The sequence below is a fragment of the Drosophila erecta genome, unplaced genomic scaffold (assembly GCF_003286155.1).
Source record: "Drosophila erecta strain 14021-0224.00,06,07 unplaced genomic scaffold, DereRS2 tig00000000-arrow-pilon, whole genome shotgun sequence".
NCBI classification, from domain to species: domain Eukaryota; kingdom Metazoa; phylum Arthropoda; class Insecta; order Diptera; family Drosophilidae; genus Drosophila; species Drosophila erecta.
This window is the reverse complement of record NW_020825194.1, coordinates 9,949,186-9,970,733: the sequence shown is the minus strand read 5'-3', so window position 1 is coordinate 9,970,733 and position 21,548 is coordinate 9,949,186. Positions and strand designations below refer to the sequence as shown.

Genomic DNA, 21,548 nt, shown 5'->3' with positions numbered 1-21,548 from the left:
ACCATAACACTTAAACGCCGAAAACCTTCAAAGACCAGTTGCCACTTGCTGGCTGTCAGTCTGCGTCTGGGTCTGCGCCTTTGAGTCTGAGTCCAAGCCCGAGTCTCACTCGTGTGCTTATTGAATTTAACGCATGAAAGCAACTGCACAAGACCATTAGTAAAGAGCTGAAAGCCAAAATCTGGGTGGCAATCTGAACTCTGCATATATGTATATGTACATGTACGCATTTTGGATCCGACATTGGACTGCACAAAGCACCGATACACGGATGCTGATGCATATCTCATAATGACGATGACAGCCAAGTGGCGATAGCTTCTCTTCCGGCTGGCCCACTGAGTGAAACTGGTTCCTAGGTCCCCGCAAATAGCCAAATTAGGCGTAATGAGGGTAATTAGAGTGCGGACATGTGGCGTGCAGTGGCCGCTGAATATCGTATTTAATTGCAGGTGAAAGCCCAGTTACATTTTAAAGGTTTTGATATAAAAATAAAAACTGAAGATAACTCCAATTAGGTTTGCATAAACCAGGGCAAAACAGTGACGATTAATCTTAATACTTGCCTTATACAGCACAACCATTTCCCCATCTGGCACCTTTTGGGGCCCACTTGATTTGCATTCCTCATTCAGCGCAGGCTGGATTTACACATTCGTTTAGCTTTTTAAATTATTTTGACTTTAAGTTATATCTTTGGATTTAACGCCGCACGAGGGCGAAGAGGAGTAAAAATGTTTGATGCGTGAATCGATTTTATAGTGAAAACTTGATAACTTGGATGGGAGTGATAAAATATTAAATTACAATATATATATATTACATATATGTATTCAATATTTAACTATTTAAATGAATAGCTTTTCTTTGATCTGCGTGAATGCGTGAAGTCCTTAAAATCATCTAGTCCAAGCCGCACTGTACCATTTAGCTGTGCACATGCCTACGCCTCATTAAGACATTTTTAAAATATTTCTCTTTGACTTTGGTTTTCTCCCACTTTGCCCAACTTCCGAACTGATTTTCGCCTTATTTCGACCAAGTCATTTGCTGGTTTTTTTCTGCTGAACTTGAATTTTGTAGGTAAAATAAAACCACTGCAATCGCATTTAGTTGAAAGACACGTGCCGACGAGTTGTCAAGTACAAAGTTCGATTTATTTGCGCCGTGCAAAATAAAAGGTTTAACGATCTGCGGATTCGTTGATGGAAACTGGCACACGGCGAAGACAATGACGACGCATAGAACACAAGGCAGCGGAGGAATCAGATCGAGATCCGAGATTTTAGAGACTAGACCACGGCTGCTCACTTCATCAAGGGGGTCAAAGTCAACTGATCATTCGCCCAGTCATCAGCAGACTGAACTCCACTAGTAACCCCGATGCGGATTTCTAGTTCTCTGCAGCGATATTTATGACTAGGCATTAGGGTGATGGCAACCGCAGAATTGCCAAATGGCAATCAGCAAACCTTAAAACAGTTTTTGCGCCAAGAAATAAAATATATGGCTTAATAAAGAAATCTGCACCAACACGATCTTTTAGAAGTCTCAGTTTTTTATTGTTTTGATTCGCTTTATGTTTTATGATAGCTCTGCATTTATAATGTATATGGTGATATAATATCTTAGGCTCCTTGCGCTATGCTCTGCTGTGTGTGTGCAGGGACGCGTAATTTGTGGTGTGCAGTGTGTGTGGATGTAAAATCAGACCTCAATTAACGTTCGAAATGTATGTATGTTCATAACTCCGTACAACCCTAACAACTCTAAATAAACACTAATGCCACAATGGGATCAACTAATTGCATAACTTAAAGTAGAAATCGCTGGCTGTCATTTTAGCTCCTTTCACTCTTTTAGCATTGGAACTCTTGAGCGAATGCCATATCGCAATCATGCGTTTTCCCATTTTCAGCTGCAAGCAAATCTGCACTACTCGAATAGCCAATCAACTTACGACAACATTAAGTAGACAAATGGGAATTTTATAAATAATTGTACATACATATATTAATTACTCTACTGCAGATTTCATTCGACAATCAACTGTTTTTGCTATCTTTTTTTATATGTTAGATTTTGATGATAAATGCGCGTAATTGTGTGTAAAGTGTGTGTTTGTGTCTTGAATATGGTTCCGTTGATTTTGTATAACAAGGTACAAATGCTCCCCAAACGCTAAACAGGTTGCATTGTAAAACTGCGCTAGTTCGCATTAATATATGTATTAATATGAATGGGATTGTATGTGCTTTTACGATGATTGTTCCTTGGCATCTACTTCAGCATCTAAAAGGTTATTGGTTCGATGGGAACAGTGCATTCGCTATACATGACACGGTACATGGCCATTTCAGAGATGCCGTGGTAGTGGACAAAGGCAGCCGCAATGACCAGTATGTGGAATATTTGATGTGATTGACCCTGAAAAATCAAACAATGTCAGAAAACTGCAAAGGTAAATACCATCTAGAACCGTACCCAAATGTCGAACTTTCCAGGGAACCAGCGCTCGGGAACACGGAGGGCATACAGCAACGCGCCAAGAATGTATAGGAGGCCTACAAGTATTTTGTCATTGTATTACCATTACTTAAAAATGTATATTTAGGAGCACTCACCCATCAGAATCAGCCAACCCAGACTGGCGCGGCTCATCTGGCTGAACCAGCCCTCCATGATGCTGTAGTGAATAGCTGGGATCACACCGGACAGGCCAAAGCTCATAAACACGCCAGCGCGCAAGGGACGAAGTGCCGGCTCCGAAAACTTGTCCCATAGCGAGACTACGATGGAGAGGATGCCCAGAATGCTCACAACAGATAGGTATATCACCTTTGGCTGGTAATGACAGTAGAAGCCATAGTACAGCCAAGGCACAAAGGAACCCATGATCAGCAGCGCAATTCCACAATAGTCAAGTCTGCAGGTAAGCAAAACAATTAATGGGATATCCATTCAATTAGTCGAGGAATACTTACTTCGAAAACAGTCTTCCCATCTCTACAGAATGACAGCTCAGTGTGTGAAAAGCGAATGAGAATCCTAGACATACAATGGCCCCGATGAAGAAGGCGCCGAAAACGATCTTCTCCTGTGTTTGGATCTCAACCGAGGGACGCGAGATGAAGTACAAAGCCACGCCGATGAAGGCGATGCAGCCAAGAAGATGTGTCCAGATGTTGCCTGTTTCCGTGTGTACGCGGAAAATCGATTTAAAGCACGCACGGAAAGAGGGCAGCGGTGGGCGATGGCCGCGGTGTAGGAAGTCGTTATCCTGCAGCCACTTGGGTAGATTTTTGTAGTGACACACCTTCCAGCTAGCCTCCCAGACCTAAGATCGAAATAAAGAAGAAATTATCAAATAGTTACAGAAATTAGATAGCTAATTATAAGCACCACACAAAAGAAAAACAGAAATCAAACACTTAAAACTATTTATTAAAATAAAAACAAAACAAAAAATACAAAAGCGACAAAATCACAAATCTTGACGAGTATCTTCCATTAAAACCATTCTTCACTTGGCTGAATCACATGGCTTACCTTGCGCACAAACTCCTCTGCCTGTTCGGCGGCATTGTGTGCCAATGCGCCCAAATCAATTTCATCGGAGAGAACTCCGGCCTTCAGCACTTCCGTCATCTGTGGAATAGAGTGATAAGACATTAAACAGCCCTCAAAGCGGATATGAAAAGCTAAATGGCAATGGAACACTAAGAGCTAATGGGACTAACGACGGGATTTTTAGCTTGCTCCTTGACTGTGTCCTGGGTTCTGTAAGTTTCTTGATTGAGATCCGGCTCCGGGCTCACACGCACTATAACCTCCGGCTGCGTCTGCATCCTGAACGGCTAACAGAGATTCGAACGGAACTAGAACTAAATGTGCGAAGCAATAAGCGATTGTACTGTGAGGTCTATGCCAGTCGCATACTCAATTTGTTTAGTCTTTGTTGGCGGAACAAGAAAGCACCGAATGCGTTCCGCGATAAGATAAGCTCTCCGGGCATTATCAGCACCGCATCGACGTGAATTTTTGTTTGTTTTCTAGCATCTGTCGTATAAAGGGCTATTCCGAAGCTTTTTGCAATCAATCTAAGCCTGACCTTTAAAGCCGGTGAACTAAAGTGCTGATTGTCTAGAGCATACGGCTCAAAGTCAAGGAAATTTTACTTGACAGCTTTCAGCCAGACATTAAAGGCAACGATAGATAAGGTACAACTTTAAAGTGGCTGTGGAATTGGATGCTTTAAATTGAGCAATAGTATTTAGTGAGTCATAAAAAAGGAGAAATGGCCACGATAAGGTTTTACTACAATCGTTATGGTACATTTTAATGTGGCAAATAGACATTGTCCAATGCTACATTTGAATTGATAAGACTTCCGACTTTGAAACGACTGCCTGCGCAGAGGGAAAATTGCGACTAACAAGTGGCAACCGATAACCACATGGTGGTGGGTCAGAGATAAGAGCTGCGCCACATGATTCGACAATTGCATTTCGTAATTATTCCACCTGGTGGAAATGTACGTTGGTAGCCCCGACTCACCTCCGCCTCAATAAGCTGTGTGTCCTCCGGGGTCGAGGGGAGTGGACAACCGGCGTCATCCTCCTCGCCCAACTCATCGTCGTACTCCAGAATGTCCAGATCATTGGGGCTGAGCGAGTCCTCCGGCCCCCAGCCACGTCGCTTGCGCAGAATCATCTGCACCTGCTCAAAGATGTCCTCGTCGGATCCTTCCCTACGCAAGGTGGCCGTGGTGGTGGTCACTGCCTCCTCGGTAGCATGTCCTTCGGCGTCCATGCCAAAAGTGGCACGAGCCTGGGTGGTTACCTCTACTTCGGCGGGATGGCTCCCGCCACTCACATCAGCCGCTGAGCCCTGACGCTCCAGGAGATTTGTGGCCGAATCCATGGCCTTACGATTCCGGATTCCTTTTGCAATCCACAAATAGTGTCTGGAAGAGAAATACGTTCTGTTCAATTTAGTCGTTCGAAGGCAATGTGAATCGTTTGAGTTAGTTCAACGCTAGCTCGTCTGGGGAATTTGATATTTTTTCATTTGTTTATTATTGGTCTGTTCCGATCGCTTGGCCATATAGTATGAAACGACCTTTGTTCCCCAGTGAATTGGTTACTTCTACGTAGTACTTAAGTCTGTATCTTGTGGCTTTGTGTGTTTGATCACTTAGGAAAGTAGCTGCCAATTACGTTTTTACATAAGATGGGGTCCAAATGGGAGTGCGATCCTCAGTGGGTTAAGGTACAGTTCAGGGTTTCGTGGAAACCATTATAGATAGCAAGTGCATGGAAAATTCAGCTAAAAGGCCACGTGTAAATGGAATACTACCAACTGGTTTAACCCCCACCTGCACTCCACTTGCGCAGCTGCCCTTTTTTTAATACGAAGTTACAGAAAGTGTCACAACGCCAGCGAAGGGTTAATCACACGATTTCACTGGCGATTCGTCACTATTCACTCACTCGAGAGGCGTGCAGTTGGCGTGGCTTCGACGGCAGGCCCAGAAGTCAACACTGGCGCGAAAAACAAGTGGCTGCACTTGCTTCAATTGTGTTCAATTGCAGTTTTTCATCTGTTTTTTCTTAATTTAATTTTTCTGTGTTTTTCCAGTGTGACTGTAAACGCGAAAGGGAAAATCTCTGGCAATCATATGGCAACAAGGGAAATGCGGTCATACTGTGACGACCCAGCTGTTAACGGCGGTTATCGCTACTGTGTCGTCATAGCTCTGTAAAACAGTGTGGCAACTCTGTGCAGAGCGCGCCAATATTCGAAAAAACTAATCAGCAAATCGCATGGCTCCCGGTAAACAAGTTGCTTTCGTTATAAGTCAACCATTTTTGGAGAGCTAACAACTTTTTATTGGCGATCAAAGGTGGTACTTGGCCAAATATTGAATATTTGCGTAAATAATTCTCATGCATTGTTTTTCTTTTCATGAGAAATTACCGTGACGAAATTACATGACGTATATTATATGAATAGAAAATTTTCACCTATCTTGTAAACACTTCAGTAACAGAGAAATCATTTAAAAATTGTTAAGGCATCTCGTTAAAGACCTTGAACAATGAAGTCGACTTAAGCCTGGTAGTTATGAATTAGCATGTGTAGTTCCCTGATATTTAACCTACTTAAGTATCTTCCATTCTTTGCATACTTTTGGAAAGACACAAACAAAACAACTCACTTAATATATATGTACTCGTATTTGGGGATATTATGAAATAAATTAAGATCGAGTGGTTATGAAATTCAAACAATACAAGAATGTCCACTTATAAGCATGTTATAAAAACTCACAAATGTAGGCAAATAACAATTCTAATAATAGAGAAACTTAATTGGGCAGACAAAGTGGTATTTTGCTAGTGAGGAAATATCACCAGCCATGCAGGCCCAATAAAGATTCACTTGTTTGGCAGCCTCCTAATAGCGCAATTTAACTACGTTTTAATAGCGCCCTTTGAATATTTATTGCACATAAAAGCTAGTATGTTTAGTCAAGAGTCGTTCATCTTTGCTAAGCGATTTCAATTTCAAATATGCGACTACAGAACTTGCTTTCCTCATGGGCAGACCATTAAGATACTACTACCTTATTGACCAATCCAGGCCAATATCATCCATCAGCTCTCGGCGTTCTGATCAGCTACGTTAGAAACGCGGCCAAGGAGCAGACTTCGCACAGACCCCGACTAGCGGTATTAATAGACTATATTAATACATTTACTAGCGCTGAAGTTCAGGGTCTTAATCACAAAAGCGAAGCGCCGATTATGCGAGCGCTTTGAATGTCGACTATGCGATAACCAATGCAAAACGGCTTTTGGATTTTGTTCGCCGACATGTGATAGAAATGGAAATGGTAATGCTAAAGACCCGGAAGTGTGGCGACCAACGCAGTTGCAGTGCATCGAGCTTGACAAACATTGTAATATTTGACCGGGCACTTAGCACGTGTGTGGAGCACAGCCATGGGTCACACAGATCACCTGGGAATCGGGAGACCGGTGAGAGTAAGTGCGTGAAATCGACCCATTCATGGACGGATAATCGCTTCCCATTGACCTGGAAATGTGTTAACTGCGCCCGTAAACGCGGTTAAGTAAGTGCCAATTATAGCGTTGGGGCGTGTCATCCCCCACATTTCCATGCATATATATACATATATAACTATGCTGCCAATTGAGTCCGTCTCAATGACGTGACGGCGATAATAAATCAATTGTCTAGCGGTTTATTTAAAGCCAATTTTGTTGCTGGAATAGGGCACACTGAAAGAAAAATTGCAAGATAGCACAAGAACTTATAAAAATATAATATTTTCTATACCAATTTTATACATTCTTAAAAGGGTCATGCCGGATCAGTTTTATTAACAAAAGGTTTCTGTTTTTTGTACATTTCTTGACCATTCTATTATAGAGACATTTTCCTACAAAAATATCGCAGTATCAAAACAAAGTAACGAGGATGACGCAAAATCCAATTAACCTGAGTTATCACTGAAAGGTCAAAGCAAATAATAAAGATATAAACTCCACGGTGCTGTCTAAAATCGCGACACATAATGTATATATATAATGTGCACATAACAGTTTTTAGAAATTCATTCCAAACACTTTCAGTGGCATAAGATCTTAACATAAGATTGTTTTCCGCTGTATCGTAAGAATTTATGATGATGAACTACTGTCTCAAACTATGTTCTCTGGACGTTCATTAAGTTCTAACTATGTACAGACAGAAAACTTATTACAAATTGTTGATTTTTGACTAGAGTGGTTGGAAATGTCCAAATAAGTTTTGTTTTCACGGTGTACTGTTTTTCTTCCCTCTTTGCTTTCGTTTTCTTTTTGCCGCTCTTTTTGCGATAGGATCTGCATGTTTTTTTGGCCAACCGGGAAAGGGTTAATAAACTTGTTCAAAATAAACGAAGAAAAAGCATTGGCCTATCTGCTGCTGCCAGCAGTTTTGCTTTCTTTTCTCGCCGCAGACATTCGGTTTAATGGCTTCAAACTTGACCTTACCACCAGAAAGCACCAAAAATCAGTTAAGAAAGAAACCAATACTAAATGTTTCTAAAGAAAAAATTAAAACAAAAAAATACGCCGCTCAACTTAAATTGGCCATTAACGCGACTTCGACTTGCATTGTATCGAACCTGCCCGAGTGACGCAAAAATCAACTAAAAAAAAGGTTAAGTATACGCCGTGCGGGCCGACCGTCGACTGCGCTGCCAGCGTCGCCAGCGACTGCGGCGTCAAATGTTGGCCGGCCTGCGAAGCGCGTTCATTTTGTTTATTTATACAGCCGAGCGGGTAGAACTCCATATTAGTGTCTTCTTGGCGTTTGCCGCAGTCGAATCCGAGTCCGAATCCGAATCCGAGTTTCGAGTCCGTAAACTGAAACTGAATCTGCAGGCTACGGTCGTAGTGCGATAGTGTGTGTGCGCGCCAGTGCGTGTGTGTGTTAGCCAAGTTAGCAGGGAGTCGCGTCAGCCAAAAACCAACAGGTACGGAAGTGATATGGATTCATTTTTTGGGGCAACCAGAAGGCGTGAAAGTGTTGCATAAATTAGAGAGCAGTTCTTGGGCGCAAAAAAAAAAATAAGAAAAAATAAAGAAAACGCGGAGAGCTCGATTGGCAGTGGCTGGTTTAAGCCTGGCTAACTCCGCTGCCACCGCCATTGGGCCGTCTGATATTTCTCGTCGACCTTAACCCAATGCATCGTACATAGATTAAATGCTGAAAACTCGCTTGAGGAGCTGCAATTTTGCCAGTCAGCCAAGGCCAAGACTCTGGCTGCAGCATTGAGGCGGCCAAATCTAAACGATTTGAACTTGTAATCGATTGCGATTCAATTTGCAGCTGCACCAGCCAAATGGCCTTCAATAACCGCCAACAAATGGCCGCCTGCAGCTACGGCCAACGAAACACTCCCCCTCGCGAAGATGACCACATTTCATGGTTAGGCAAACAGATTGGAAGACGCGGTTCCCACGAAGAGACCACGGCCCATATCCGTTACAGTTTCTAACGAAAACTCAGGCAGAGGGTTTCGTTTGGGCCAGGAAAAAATCCAATTAACGCCGCAAATATTTACAGAGTAATTAAAGGTTGTCAGTCGGCCCAAAAAAGTCACCAGCAACAAACTCTGGCTTAAGACGCACTGGGAAAAAAGATGTTGGGTTTCAAATAATAAATAATAAATTATGTCAATTACCGAATAGAACAAATTTTAAACTTTAAACATCTAAATAATATTAGGCTCACCAGAGTTTTTAGATATCCTAACCAATCTTGTTGTTAATATTCAAACGGTTTGCTTGAACTATACTAAAATCCAAATGCAAGGTTCTTAGCTTTCGATCTTTAAACAATTTCACAAAACTATAGGGGACTTCATATATTTCTTAAAAAAGGAAAGGAATTAACAAAATTTGTGTTCAATCGTATATTAAAATATTTCTTACCGTGTGGGTTATTGTTATGGATGTATCTATGTGGCGTTTCTGCGGTTTGCCAACTGCTGACTGACTCGACGCGTTTTTGTGCCTCCTCTGTAAATGCCTCGGCTGGCAAAAAAAAATTAATTTACAGCGTTAAGCAAGCATGAAACCATAAAACATATGCACTTGACACAGGCAAAACTAAATGATTAACCTGTTGCACTCTGGAGCCACGTCGGGAAAACAATGGGGGAAAATTCAAGAATTTTCGGTTTGCTCGAGCCGGCGACATACCCTCTACTCAGAACTCATGCCTTTATGGAGCCATTCGATTGCATCGCAACACCTCCCAGATATCCAAACTTCAATAGACTAATGTATTCGGGAATTTCACATGACTAATTATTGTCATTCGGCAAACACTCAAGTGCGTGTGAAAATCGTGCTGTCTGTGAGCTATAGAAAAACATCCGCCCCGTTGGACTGCAATTTACACAGCACTATCATTGTAGCTATATAATTTTTAGGAGATCTGCGAATATAAATATTGCAATTTCCAGAAATAAATATGTTTCATATAAAAATATTTAGTTTCCTTGCAAGCAACCAAAACTAGTTGATTATCATAAATTGCAGACACTGAAGATTTTCCCAAAATAAATAATATTTTTTCTTGTGTAAACACGTGGCGACATAACACACAAAATACTTGTGCTTCTAGGCGCAAACTTGCAAAAAACAAACATGCAAAACTTGCAGATTTCTGCTGGCGGCACATTAACAATGTTTAAATGGCAGCAGCAGATACAGATACAGATACACAGAGACGAATGCGCAGATGAAAGACTAATGCCCCATCGGCCTTCATTAGATTTCGAATTAGTGGCAAATTAAGTTGTTTTTACCCGAACCTTTTATTTTTAGAGTTAAATTCGTAAAAATTAACGCTTTTTTTCGGTGCTTTTCCGCACCGAAACAGACGTCTGTGCGGCGCTTTGGATATTTAGATACTTTTCGGATTAGTCACTACATTTGAAATTATGGCAAAGCCGTGTTCGAGTGCTGGGTAAACCCAGTTCCCAGTTCCCAGTTCCGAGTGCCAAAGTACCCAAGTACCCAAGTATCGAGTGTTCTGATACTGCTGACAAGGCAGCAGCTCTTAAAGGGTACAAAAATTGGCAAACGCGAAAATCAATTATGCATACAATACACATAATTTTAATGCGTGCGCGGCAGAATGTCGTTGCTGGCTGCTTCTGCGTTTATTTTAAATTTATTTAAGGCGGAAGACCTGCTCACAGAATCTGTGCTCCGCTGCCGTAGTGGATACTGAAGCGGTGTGTATAGATGTGGCCTTTGGATATCCGAAAGTGTGGCACCAGAAGGTGCTGGGGTTTCCCAAAAAGGGGGCTGCCCACCAAAAGGGGCGTAGCAAAAGGGGGATCAACGTCAGCAGCTGCGAAGGCAGCCAGCGGAACACTCGCCTGACTTTCAATTGGCGTCACATTTTTGGTCGACTGTGATCATGATGATGATGATGTGGCTGATGTGGCTGATGCGGCAGCCAGCTCACTTTTCCTGTCTCCAGTGTCAGTCTATATGGGTGCCAAGTGTCTTGCATACGAATGGGTCTGGGAATGGCTACGCCGTGCTATAGTATACCCATATAGCTATTTAGCAATATGGCTAAGGGAAGGCGAAACCGATTGCGAACGGGTTAACCCTGACAGAGACCTAGTCTCAGTCGCTGTCGATCAGCGGTAGTCAAAACATATCAATCATACGCCGAGTGTGTCCAATTAGCGACTGTGGCAGGTGTTTGCTCTGTTCTTCGGCCGGGCTCTCCAAATCAAATTACACGCCATGTGATCCATGAAGAGTGCTGCTGCAATCAGAAGGGAACAAAACTCCAGTCATTCGAGAATCATTACAGAGCAGGCTGTGCCTTAAATTTCAAAGTACAAGCATTTAAATTCGTTCGTTTGACAACTAGTTTTATACCGATCCAATTTGCGACATTCCCAACTGGACATCTTTCAGCATCGCAGCTAATTATACAAGCCAACCTATATACACATATCTTACATTTATATATTCGAGAATCTTCTGCCGAACGAGTTCCGGTTCGAGTTGGCTAGGTCAGTGGTTAATGAGGAGGAGAACGCCTCGAAAAGTTACATAAGAAACGAGTTCTGTCTGCCGTGTAATTGAATACATTTGATGGGTCATTTTCAATCAAACTTTTCCGTGTGCAATTTAAATAACAATGTGAACCAAGAACACGGGCCCCAATGGCTAGAACATAAAGTCCGAGTGCCTCGCCGATTTTATCTGAACACAGAGAAGCAGAAAAAATATAGAATCGCAGATGTTCAGGGAGATGCCGAGATGAATGCCAAAGTTAGTCTTAACTTTAGTGCCAAGGCGAGAAATTCAAATGAAGCCTTGAGTCCGGATTGTTTCAGGTTTCCAGCCACTGACTTGCGGTCTTGGCCTCAGCCAAGAATCTTGGTTCTTCAAGACATTTTCGTTCGGCCATTGAATCCAGAGATCAGATACATATGTCTATATAAGAGCATATCGCAAAGCTGCATCAGCCTTATCTGTGTCCGCCAACCTGCTGTCGTCATTCATCATTCGATTGGGGATAACTCAATAAGCGATTTCTTCGCGCCTTTCATTAATAAATCTTTGGCGTGCCTCGCCAGAAATTCCGATGCGAATCACGATCCTCGGCGAGCCGAGCAGAAACAAACGTGCTGAGCCTCTCTAAGCGATCGCGATTTAGAATACCTATTTTCATTCAATATTTCGGCAACGCGGCGTGCGGACGTCGGGCTCTGAATTCTCGATTTTTGGCCGAAAATTTCTAAAGCTCGAAAGCCTTTTTCTTTCAGTTGCCAGTTGCCAGTTGCCAGTTGCCAATTGCCAATTGCCAGTTGCAAAAACAGAAACAGAAACCCAACATGACGAACTACATAAAGATTGTGGAGGAGCGCATCTCCGGCCTCTCAAAAGGAGTGGGTGAGTTGGTTCGTACTGGGAACGTATATGAAACGAAACTAATGATTCCAATTTCATTCAGATGAGACGGTGGACAGCTGGTTCCTGATGAGCTCCCCTGCCCCCGTGGTGGCCGTGGTCCTGGTCTACTTGGCATTCGTTCTGAAGATCGGACCCGAGTACATGAAGAACCGCAAGCCCATGGACCTCAAGCGCATCATGGTGTTCTATAATGCCTTCCAGGTCTTGTACTCCATTTGGATGTGCCGCACGGTGAGTCCATAAAACGGGGCGTCATAACTATTCAACTTGTTTCACGATCTCATTTTATGTATTATTCATTTTTAATAACATAGCAGCAAAGTGCTTGTCGAACATACAAATTTGCGGGCTGGGTTGTACTTGTATCTGCATTAGAAATGTTTAACTAAACCGAGTGTGCAGAGAATTCGTTTAACATTTTATCGTGCACTTTTTTTTTGACATTTGTTGAACTATAAATTTTTCATTGCGCCTTAATGAATGAATGCATGAACGAATGAACTGCCCCAATTAAAATCACTGTCACGCGTACAAGGAATTTGAATATACGATAATATTTATTAGTATTATTAATTTTCCTTCAATTCCTTGCAGTCCATCCAAGAGAGCAATGTGATGTCGTCGATCTTCTCGAAGAAGTGCGAGATCAACCGCACCAGGGAACAGAATCTGACGCTCTACTCCGGCGCCTGGTTTTACTTCTTCTCGAAGATCATCGATCTGCTGGACACGACGTTCTTTGTGCTGCGCAAGAAGGACAACCAGGTGTCGTTCCTCCACGTGTACCATCACACCATCACGGTGCTCTTCTCCTGGGGCTACCTGAAGTACGCTCCTGGGGAGCAGGGCGTGATCATTGGCATCCTGAACTCGGGCGTGCACATCATCATGTACTTCTACTACATGGTCGCCGCAATGGGACCCCAGTACCAGAAGTACCTGTGGTGGAAGAAGTACATGACCAGCATCCAGCTGATCCAGTTCGTCCTCATCCTGGGCTACATGCTGACCGTGGGCGCCAAGGGCTGCAACATGCCCAAGACACTGACCTTCTTCTTCGTGGGCAACACGATCATCTTCCTGTACCTGTTTGGCAACTTCTACCGCAAGACCTACAAGAAGGCCAAGTCTGTGGACGGCGGCAGTCGCACCACCGGCAGCAATTTGGCCCAATCCGCTCTGCGCGCCGCCGGAGGAATGGGCTGCATGCCGCAGACCATGAACACCGGAAAGCATCTGCTCCAGAATGGCCAGGCCGGAAAGGCCTACCTCGATCTGAACAACAACAGCGTGAAGCCCATGAAGCTGGAATGATCGGCGATGCCGCCTGGGTTTCAGTTAGCAATTACGTTTTTTAGAGCGGGGCTTAGTTTGTAACTCTTACCTTTACCTTTATCATTACCATTACCTTTTACTTTTACCTTTTACCTTTACCAACTACCAGTAGTCTGTAGTCTGCGGAGAATAACTTGTATAATGTTTATATGCCGGGCAGGCGGATGATGATGATGATTCAAACCCAAAAAGTAGCTAGGACCCTAAGTGCGTGAATGTGGCCATGTTTGTGTGAGTCTGAGTACGTGTTAATGTTTTTCTAGCTGAGTGTGTGTGAGCTAGTGTGATAGAGCTTATTAATGAAATGCAGCCGTAAATCGTTTCGCGAAACAAGAAAAATTCAATAAAACTTTGATTTTTGTATATTTAATAAAACCAAGAAGTCTGTGTCTGTTCTTTGCCGGCGAAATTCGGGTTTGGGCTGGGGCTTGGGGGTTTTCGGACTTCTATTTCTAAGCGCGGCTCTTGGGTTAGGTAACCAAACCGGATCCCCTTGGATCCTATTATTTATGACAACACCATGGCCACGCGCTCCATCCACACGCAGAGAAAAAATTATGCAGATCTGCAAGGCATCTGCTATTCTTGGGCCATTAAACGTGATTAATATCTGTCGATTAACCGAAGATATACTACCTGTTTCTTGTCAACTGTCCAACAGATCTGAGAACAGATTACATTATAGATGTTTTCCCAAGCACATATTTTGCAGCCCTAAAAAGTGATTCTGAAAATTACCACTTAATCTGAACATATTAATTCTCAAGCTGCTTAAATGTCACCAAGTGAGTTGTGTGTATTTTTATGAGTGTAGAACTTAAAACGCGTGCTGCCATGATTATGCAACATTGTGTCCCCCGTCCAGTTTGCTGGCCAGGCTTAGACACCCTGGCGACGAATGGAGAATGTCTTTGCCAAATTAGAATTTCTAATCAATTTTTTCTGCCCTCGCCTTGACTCACACACATGTCCCAGCATCACATGAAGCACCTTTATTTATGCAGATTCCGATTAGAAACTCTTGTTGTTTCTTCACATTGAAGTCAAAGTTCAAGGGCCTGGAGAAGAGTTTGGTTTGTATCTATGGGTAGGCGTTTTATTTTAAATAAGCCTCGTTTTCGCGAAATTTGCATAGGCCGCACTCTGTTGGCTTCAAAACAAAAACGGCCTGAAAGTATGCCTTAAATTGTGGTTATGGAAATTTTTCCAGTTTCACGGTAGAAATATAAATAGCGCCGGAGATCTCCTTCAGCTTGAATCGTGTGACTGATAGAATCTACGTGTATGCTGATCAGACCATAAAACTGGAATAATATTGGCATAAGTTAACTCCGGTTGGGACCAGCTGAAAACCGAGTTTTGGCTCAGAGCTGCGCTTTGTTTTCTCGTGTTTGTGGTCAAGATCAAGGTCAAGTGCCCAAACCGGCTTTATTGAATACTGTATCCGCACGGCGGATGGCCGCAACCCCACTCGAAGATGCGTTTTTACTTCCGCTTCAGTTCCGTTCCGATTTGACTGATTGATCAATAAAAGGCTGTGGAATTTATCAAAATCTTATCTCGCCGCCGTTCAAGGTGCCTGCGAAATGAGCTCTAATGAGTGGCCAAGTGGTCGTCTTCCCAGAGTCTCGTAAAAATTCATGAACCGATCGTGTCCAGAGCAGCAGCGTCATAGCATCACCCCATAGACCTGTTGTACTAGCCACGCCCAATCATATTTAAATCATCTTGACTTCCGCTGCAGAATGAATAGGTTCTTGGTTATACATACATCAGCTGATTCGATTTAAGTTGGTGCCATGAGAAAAGGTTTCCTCGTGTGATTTATCGGTGGCTTACTGAGATCATGAATGGTTAGATTGGGATGCAAATTGGGAGATACTCCAATGCCCAAAAGAAAAATGCCGTTTAAGTGGTTTGAGCCCATAAATCAAAGTGGAACGAACACAAATGATTACAGGAAATGGCTGCATATGCAATGTTTTCAAGGCTTTGTTAAATGATTTATTATTTAAATTAAAGGAAATTCAGTTACATAGAAAAATCATTGAATATTTAATTTTGATTTTGTTTTGCAAACAAGATCATTCAATCTATTAACAATGATCCTGATGTAGGAATGATCTAAAGCATCAATTCCTATGAACAATTCCCATAAGACAAATTGTAATCTTTCTCAGTAAGTGGACACTTGTGAGCTTAGAACCACAAGTATTCCCATTCACATCCCATTCATAAGAAAAAGAATAGCACTCATTGTGTTTTACGATATTTTTGTAGAAAAAATTCTAGATATATTTGTAAATTGTGTTTGTATTTATGGTTTCGTATTAGCTAGTTTTTCACTTGTTTAATGCCTACTTTACATACCACACGTATATAAAATCTAAAGAAAACACATTCGCATGCGTACCTACACTTATTTACACAACTAACGCTTCTTCTGCCTGTTTGCTTAACTTAGTTCAGTTTCAGTTTTGGCCGAAAGACATACGACTTCTTTCATTTGGGTCCGCCAGAAACGATGGCGAACTTCAAACGGAGCGAGCGATGATGACGATGGCGGCAAAAAGCCATTTCAACTGTTTGAACATTTAAATTTACATTTACATTTACATAATATGTGTTTCTGTGTCTCGAAAACCTCATTTGCTCAAATATCTATTCGTCTCGTTTCTGATTTTCTTATTTTTCTCATTTTTTGCGTGCTTCACGTCTTTTTGGCGGCGGATTACTTAAGAAATTAGTCAACAAGGTTGCACATAGAACATGGGTGGCTCTCAGCGGGTGTTTCTGCCCGCTTTTTTTTTTTTGTTTTTTGTACGAGTATTGAAGGGGTGTGTGTTGTGGGTGGTGTGTGGGTGGGTGGCGGTGGCGGTGGTGGTGGCGGTGGCGGTGGGTGGCCGTGCTCCTCCCTCTTACAAGGCCTTCTGCTTCTCCTGCTGCAGCTCAATGGCCTTGTTCAGGTTCTTGGCACATCCATCATTGTTGTTATCCGCCAACAGAGCCTTCTCCTTGGCGGCTGCCTGCTTCTTCTTGTAGGACTTCTGGTAGAAGTCGTTGAACAGGAAGTAGAAGAACACCGCGTTGGGCAGGGTGAAGCACACCGACCACCTGGGATACCCGCAATCCGTGTACAGCAGCTGGGTCTGGTGGATGAAGGCGCAGCAGAACTGGATCTGCAATAAGGGATAATGGTAAGAATGGGAAGCCATTTGGAGCTATCGATAAAGAAGCATGTATCTATCTATCTCTTAGTTATATTTTTTCAGTTATTACAGATATTCTCTTTTATCACAGCTTTAAGAATGCACAGACTTGTAGATTTCTTAAATCTCACAACAAAATAAAACTATTTATCACTTTCAAGCACAGCCCCATAAACAAATACATTTTAATATTTGCTGCTTGCTTATTCAGTTCTGAGATTGAGTCATTAGCAATAAACCTTTCCAACCCATAAAACTGAAATACTATAGATATCCACGGATAGCATATAAAGCGTTCTCACCATCTGCAGGTTGGTGATGTACTTCTTCCACCACAGGTACTTCTGCATCTGGGGTCCGAAGGCGGAGAGGAAGTAGTAGGAGTACATGATGATGTGCACGAAGGAGTTGATCCAGCCGATGAAGGTGCCATGTCCGCCGGGATAGTACTTGCTGGTGCCCCAGCTGATCATGGGCATCACAGTGTGGTGGTAGACGTGCAGGAAGGTCACCTGCCTGTCGTTCTTGCGCAGCACAAAGAAGATGGTGTCCAGCAGCTCGGTGATCTTGGCCAGGTAGTAGACATAGACGACGCGGGCCTCACGATAGGCCTTGGGGGTGCGGGACCAATCCACCGGCTGGCACCGCCAGCTGTAGTACTGCCAGATGACGACGCCCTCGTAGACCATCCATACACTGAGCGCCACCTGGAAGAAGTTGTAGACGAGCAGGGTGCGTTCCAGCTTGAAGGGCTTGCGGTCCTTCATGAACTTGGGTCCCCAGGACAGCACGAAGAAGAGGTAGAAGGCCAGGATGCCCAGCAGGGGCAGTGGCGACTTGATCAGGAACCAGTCATTGGTGCGGGGATCTACGTGGGAATGGATAGCATAGATTTGATCAGCATCTGTATACGACGCAGGTAGTTCCCCCCAAACTCACCTGCCAGATCGGTGAACAGAAAGTTCCAATAGTCCACCTGCGTTGCGTTGACGGCTGCCATTTTTAAAATCTGCACGTTGGATTCTTGTTCCCACAAATACGATTATATAGCGCCGATCGTTTCGATGTGAAATTCAAAAATCTGCTTAGCCTGCGTCGCAACGAACGAGTTTTGCGAAATCTAAACGAAGTGGGAAGATCGGAAGGGAGTCTGGATGAGCGAAAGATCTTTTCGAGTCTTCGTAGTTAAGTTATGTTAATGCGATTCTCGAGCAACTAATGCCAAAGCTATAGCTTCAGCTTCAGTTTCAGCTCCAGCGTCAGCTTTTGACATTGCTGTTGCTGTTGCCGAGCCCAGAGATCTAAATAAAATTAAAATAATAATCAAACAAAGGCGAAGGAGACTAGCAAATAGCAAATGTGTGACGGTGACGGTGAAAAGCCGTGAAATTATCATGTAACAGTAACAGTAAATTATATTCATTATTATGAATTAAACAACCGCAGCGCACAACAGCCCGCAACAAATTGGTGGCCACCTCAAAACTTCAACTCCATATGGAGCCCACGGTTGCCTCACAATCCAAGAGCCGAGTAAATTGGGCAGTGCCTCAGTGCCTCAGTAGCTCAGTACCTCGGTGCCTCACGTGTGGAACGCATAAAACCCACTAGCACACCCAGCTAAATTATATTTGTGTTTTGCAGTTTGTTTGGATTTGAGATGGGGCTTGCCACTCTTACGGATCTCGGAGATCTTCTACAGAAGTCGTTTAGTCCGAAGTGGGACAGAGTGAAGTAGTACTTTCGATGATTAATCACCGCGCAGAACTTGCTCTTCCAAGGGGCATTAGAAAACCATCAAGTTATCAAGCACCTATGCCAAATTCCAAGCATCACGTTTGTTGACTTGACTTGAAGTCGACTCACACTTGAACTTGGCTAAGGCCGATTAAGACCACAAAATAATCGAATAGCATTATGATTTCTTTCATCGTTTTCGAGGCTATTCTGATCGGCTTCTTGGTCCGCGAAGTGAGAAACAAATAGAAATAATAAACGAATGAAACGGAGATATCTAGATATTTTGAAGGGCAAGTTGGCCAACACTCCACTTGGCTATCAGCCATCAACAGGTTTGACTTCAGCTTTCCGGTCATTTCCTGCACTTCAGGTGTTATGGCTCCGTTTGAATATTACCTGCAACAGTTCGCGCAGAATGGTCAAATAGCTGTCATAAGCCAAAAGGTGCTAAACACTTTTGTTATGGCAAAGAAAGACTGGCCAAATACCAGCCAAGAAAATCCAGTTTATCAATTTTCAGTTGGAGCCACGACCTTGCCATGCGTTTCTTGCTTTTTTTTATTTTTGTAGCCTGGAATGGGTGGGAATTATGATCTAAGCCATATGATGTCGCATCACTTGGACGCCGTCGTGTCTGGCTGATCATCGCCAGCAAATTTGGAGGCATTTCCACTTGGTAAGTCACTTGGTAAGTGTCCGGAGATCTGGAAACCTTGGCGGCGCCTAGAGCGCGCAAATAGAAAATTGTGTCACCTATTGCCCAATATGCTCGTAGGCCTTGTTTTGTTTCGCAAAAATCAAATATGTGTCGCAAAGGTTTAATGACCATGGCAGGTGGGGATCTCTCAGTTTCTTATAAGGCAGTTTCTGGTTCTATAGCAAAATAATTCGCTGTTCTAAGACAGACTTTGATATTAGTGAAAGACTCAAGATATGCAATACTTGTGCTTCTAAGCAAATTTAGGCAGGATGTAAATAGATTCAGAGCCTTCCTTCCCAGCCCTTAAAGTTCTAAGTTGCTTGTTTATGCTTGAGGATATATAACTAACTCTTGAAATGCCCAAGCTTTAAAAACATATCTGTTCAGCTGATCTGACGATTGAATAGCTATGGAACTTCACTTTGGGGACCTCTGCAGGCGGTTCAACCCAGTCTGAGCCACAGATTCTATAACTCCTCTCATCCAGCGATTGATCTGATTGATCACTCAGATTATATGTACACACACACTGGCACACACAGATGAAGCGCTTTTGTTGGGCACCTGTTGCAATCTCTTCGATTGCCGTGCACTTAATTTTGAGCGACGACAACTTAATGTTAACACCGTGACAACTGTTTTTCAGTCTTGTTCCATCTTTAGTCTTGCTCAAATGAGGCTGATACGAGGCACTAGGTGGTGAGGTATAGTATAGTTTAGTATGGTATATTATAGTGTAGTGAGGAGAGACCTTTGCTGGCATCCGCTACCCACGAGACTTGTACGCGCACTGAACTGCTCCGCCGAGTTGTACGGCGCTATGTATAAAAATTTTGACTAAAGGTTCGATTTGGCACTGCTGTTTCTTCGTCTCTGCCTTCCGATTTGTTTTTGTATCTGTATCCGTATCTGTATCTGCCAATGTATCTGTTTCTGTATCTGTTTTGAGTTCATCTTCAGTTTGGGGTTTTAGATTCAGCTTTAGTTTTTGTTTAGCCGAACTTTTGTCTCGGCTATTTGGCATCTTGCTCATCCTCATCTTCGACATTAGCTATAGCGTTAAGATGTTCTTTTGTGCCTCGTGGATCCCATGCGCTATATGCTATATGTTATATGCTATATGCTATAAGCTATATGCGCAAATGAATCGACGATTGTATGGTCTCGTTTTTCTATGATAGTTGCGATGACAATGTTGGTGTTGTGTGCGTGTTGCCGGCTTTTTGTTGCTGTTGTTGGCCAAATTCGCCAGGCTTTTAATTCGTTTTTTTATTTGGCTCTGCAGCCTTTTGTACAATTAAAAGAATCATAAAATATTCTTGAATAGTTGTCACTTTTGATCGATTTGGTCAAAGCGATTGCGGCAGAAATTAGAGAATTGCGAATTTATGGCTTTGCGTGTGCTTCCAGAAAATTTCAATAACAAGACATTATAAACAGATTTGCAATTTAAACATTTGCAAAATAAAATGATTTCGAAGATATTTTAGAATTATTTTCAGTCAATCAAAGTGGAGATCTGTGAATATTAGTTTGCAAATAACAAACAGAAATCGGCATTCTATCAAGTGAGAATATATATATTTTATATACGTACATGTACCCTAATGATACTTTCATTTTCTCTCAATTAATAGCTTTTTAAACAATTTTTAGTCATTAGTATGTATTCTGCCAGTTATTTATCAATTCTCTTAGGCTGTTTCTTCATTAGCCAGAAAATGAAAACAAAACCTAGAAATAGCCTCAAATCGCCACAGAATGAAATGTTCATTCTATTTTGTTTTCGTTTTCTGGTAATTCTCCCGTTTTTATATCTTCATCCAAATTCGCTTTCGGAACCTTGACCCAGTTGAAATACTTTTTCACGCTTTATCTCCATTATGAACTTTAGAACCTAACCCAACTGAACTGAACTGAAATTGCGTAGGTGGTTTATAATTTCGTTGACCTTTTTCTTTGCGACTCAGCGAAATTCCATCGACTGTTTTACAAGCAATTTGAGAACTGCTTTAAACAAGCCCAAAACATTGC

General features: G+C 42.6%; 3 protein-coding genes across 6 annotated transcripts; 1 reads left to right on the top strand and 2 right to left on the bottom strand.

Moving 5' to 3' along the window:
- Positions 1 to 1,967: 1,967 nt before the first annotated feature.
- On the bottom strand, positions 1,968 to 5,700 carry LOC6555118 (adiponectin receptor protein). Of its 4 annotated transcripts, none has more exons than XM_026982763.1 (7): positions 5,493 to 5,700; positions 4,558 to 4,966; positions 3,550 to 3,648; positions 2,985 to 3,337; positions 2,625 to 2,926; positions 2,485 to 2,564; positions 1,968 to 2,427 (listed from the first exon to the last, which is right to left on the bottom strand). In XM_026982763.1, exons 2-7 carry the CDS (start codon positions 4,921 to 4,923, stop codon positions 2,293 to 2,295), a joined length of 1,335 nt encoding a protein of 444 aa, XP_026838564.1. In that variant the 5' UTR covers positions 4,924 to 4,966; positions 5,493 to 5,700; the 3' UTR covers positions 1,968 to 2,292. The 4 variants fall into 4 exon arrangements, with proteins under 4 accessions (XP_026838564.1, XP_026838572.1, XP_026838581.1 ...); XM_026982771.1 differs by lacking the exon at positions 5,493 to 5,700 and adding an exon at positions 5,378 to 5,471; XM_026982780.1 differs by lacking the exon at positions 5,493 to 5,700 and adding an exon at positions 5,220 to 5,468.
- Positions 5,701 to 8,363: 2,663 nt separating this feature from the next.
- On the top strand, positions 8,364 to 14,244 carry LOC6555117 (elongation of very long chain fatty acids protein 7). Its single transcript, XM_026975712.1, has 4 exons — positions 8,364 to 8,548; positions 12,383 to 12,509; positions 12,571 to 12,761; positions 13,125 to 14,244. The coding sequence occupies exons 2-4, from the start codon at positions 12,452 to 12,454 to the stop codon at positions 13,842 to 13,844; spliced, it is 969 nt and encodes a 322-aa protein (XP_026831513.1). The 5' UTR covers positions 8,364 to 8,548; positions 12,383 to 12,451; the 3' UTR covers positions 13,845 to 14,244.
- A 1,847-nt stretch (positions 14,245 to 16,091) lies between these two features.
- LOC6555116 (elongation of very long chain fatty acids protein AAEL008004) lies at positions 16,092 to 20,350 on the bottom strand. The gene is made up of 4 exons (XM_001982222.3): positions 20,266 to 20,350; positions 18,014 to 18,194; positions 17,377 to 17,942; positions 16,092 to 17,044 (listed from the first exon to the last, which is right to left on the bottom strand). The coding sequence occupies exons 2-4, from the start codon at positions 18,072 to 18,074 to the stop codon at positions 16,784 to 16,786; spliced, it is 888 nt and encodes a 295-aa protein (XP_001982258.1). The 5' UTR covers positions 18,075 to 18,194; positions 20,266 to 20,350; the 3' UTR covers positions 16,092 to 16,783.
- Between the last annotated feature and the right edge of the window lie 1,198 nt (positions 20,351 to 21,548).

Excerpts from the sequence above, each read along its gene's own strand:
- LOC6555118 (XM_026982763.1), bottom strand. The coding sequence starts at position 4,923 with ATGGATTCGGCCACAAATCTCCTGGAGCGTCAGGGCTCAGCGGCTGAT. Across the intron at positions 3,338-3,549 it reads CAGAGGAGTTTGTGCGCAAG|GTCTGGGAGGCTAGCTGGAA; the intron begins GTAAGCCATGTG and ends TTTCGATCTTAG. Across the intron at positions 2,927-2,984 it reads ATGGGAAGACTGTTTTCGAA|ACTTGACTATTGTGGAATTG; the intron begins GTAAGTATTCCT and ends GCTTACCTGCAG.
- LOC6555117 (XM_026975712.1), top strand. The coding sequence starts at position 12,452 with ATGACGAACTACATAAAGATTGTGGAGGAGCGCATCTCCGGCCTCTCA. Across the intron at positions 12,510-12,570 it reads CGGCCTCTCAAAAGGAGTGG|ATGAGACGGTGGACAGCTGG; the intron begins GTGAGTTGGTTC and ends AATTTCATTCAG. Across the intron at positions 12,762-13,124 it reads CCATTTGGATGTGCCGCACG|TCCATCCAAGAGAGCAATGT; the intron begins GTGAGTCCATAA and ends AATTCCTTGCAG.
- LOC6555116 (XM_001982222.3), bottom strand. The coding sequence starts at position 18,074 with ATGGCAGCCGTCAACGCAACGCAGGTGGACTATTGGAACTTTCTGTTC. Across the intron at positions 17,943-18,013 it reads TCTGTTCACCGATCTGGCAG|ATCCCCGCACCAATGACTGG; the intron begins GTGAGTTTGGGG and ends ATTCCCACGTAG. Across the intron at positions 17,045-17,376 it reads ACATCACCAACCTGCAGATG|ATCCAGTTCTGCTGCGCCTT; the intron begins GTGAGAACGCTT and ends CCCTTATTGCAG.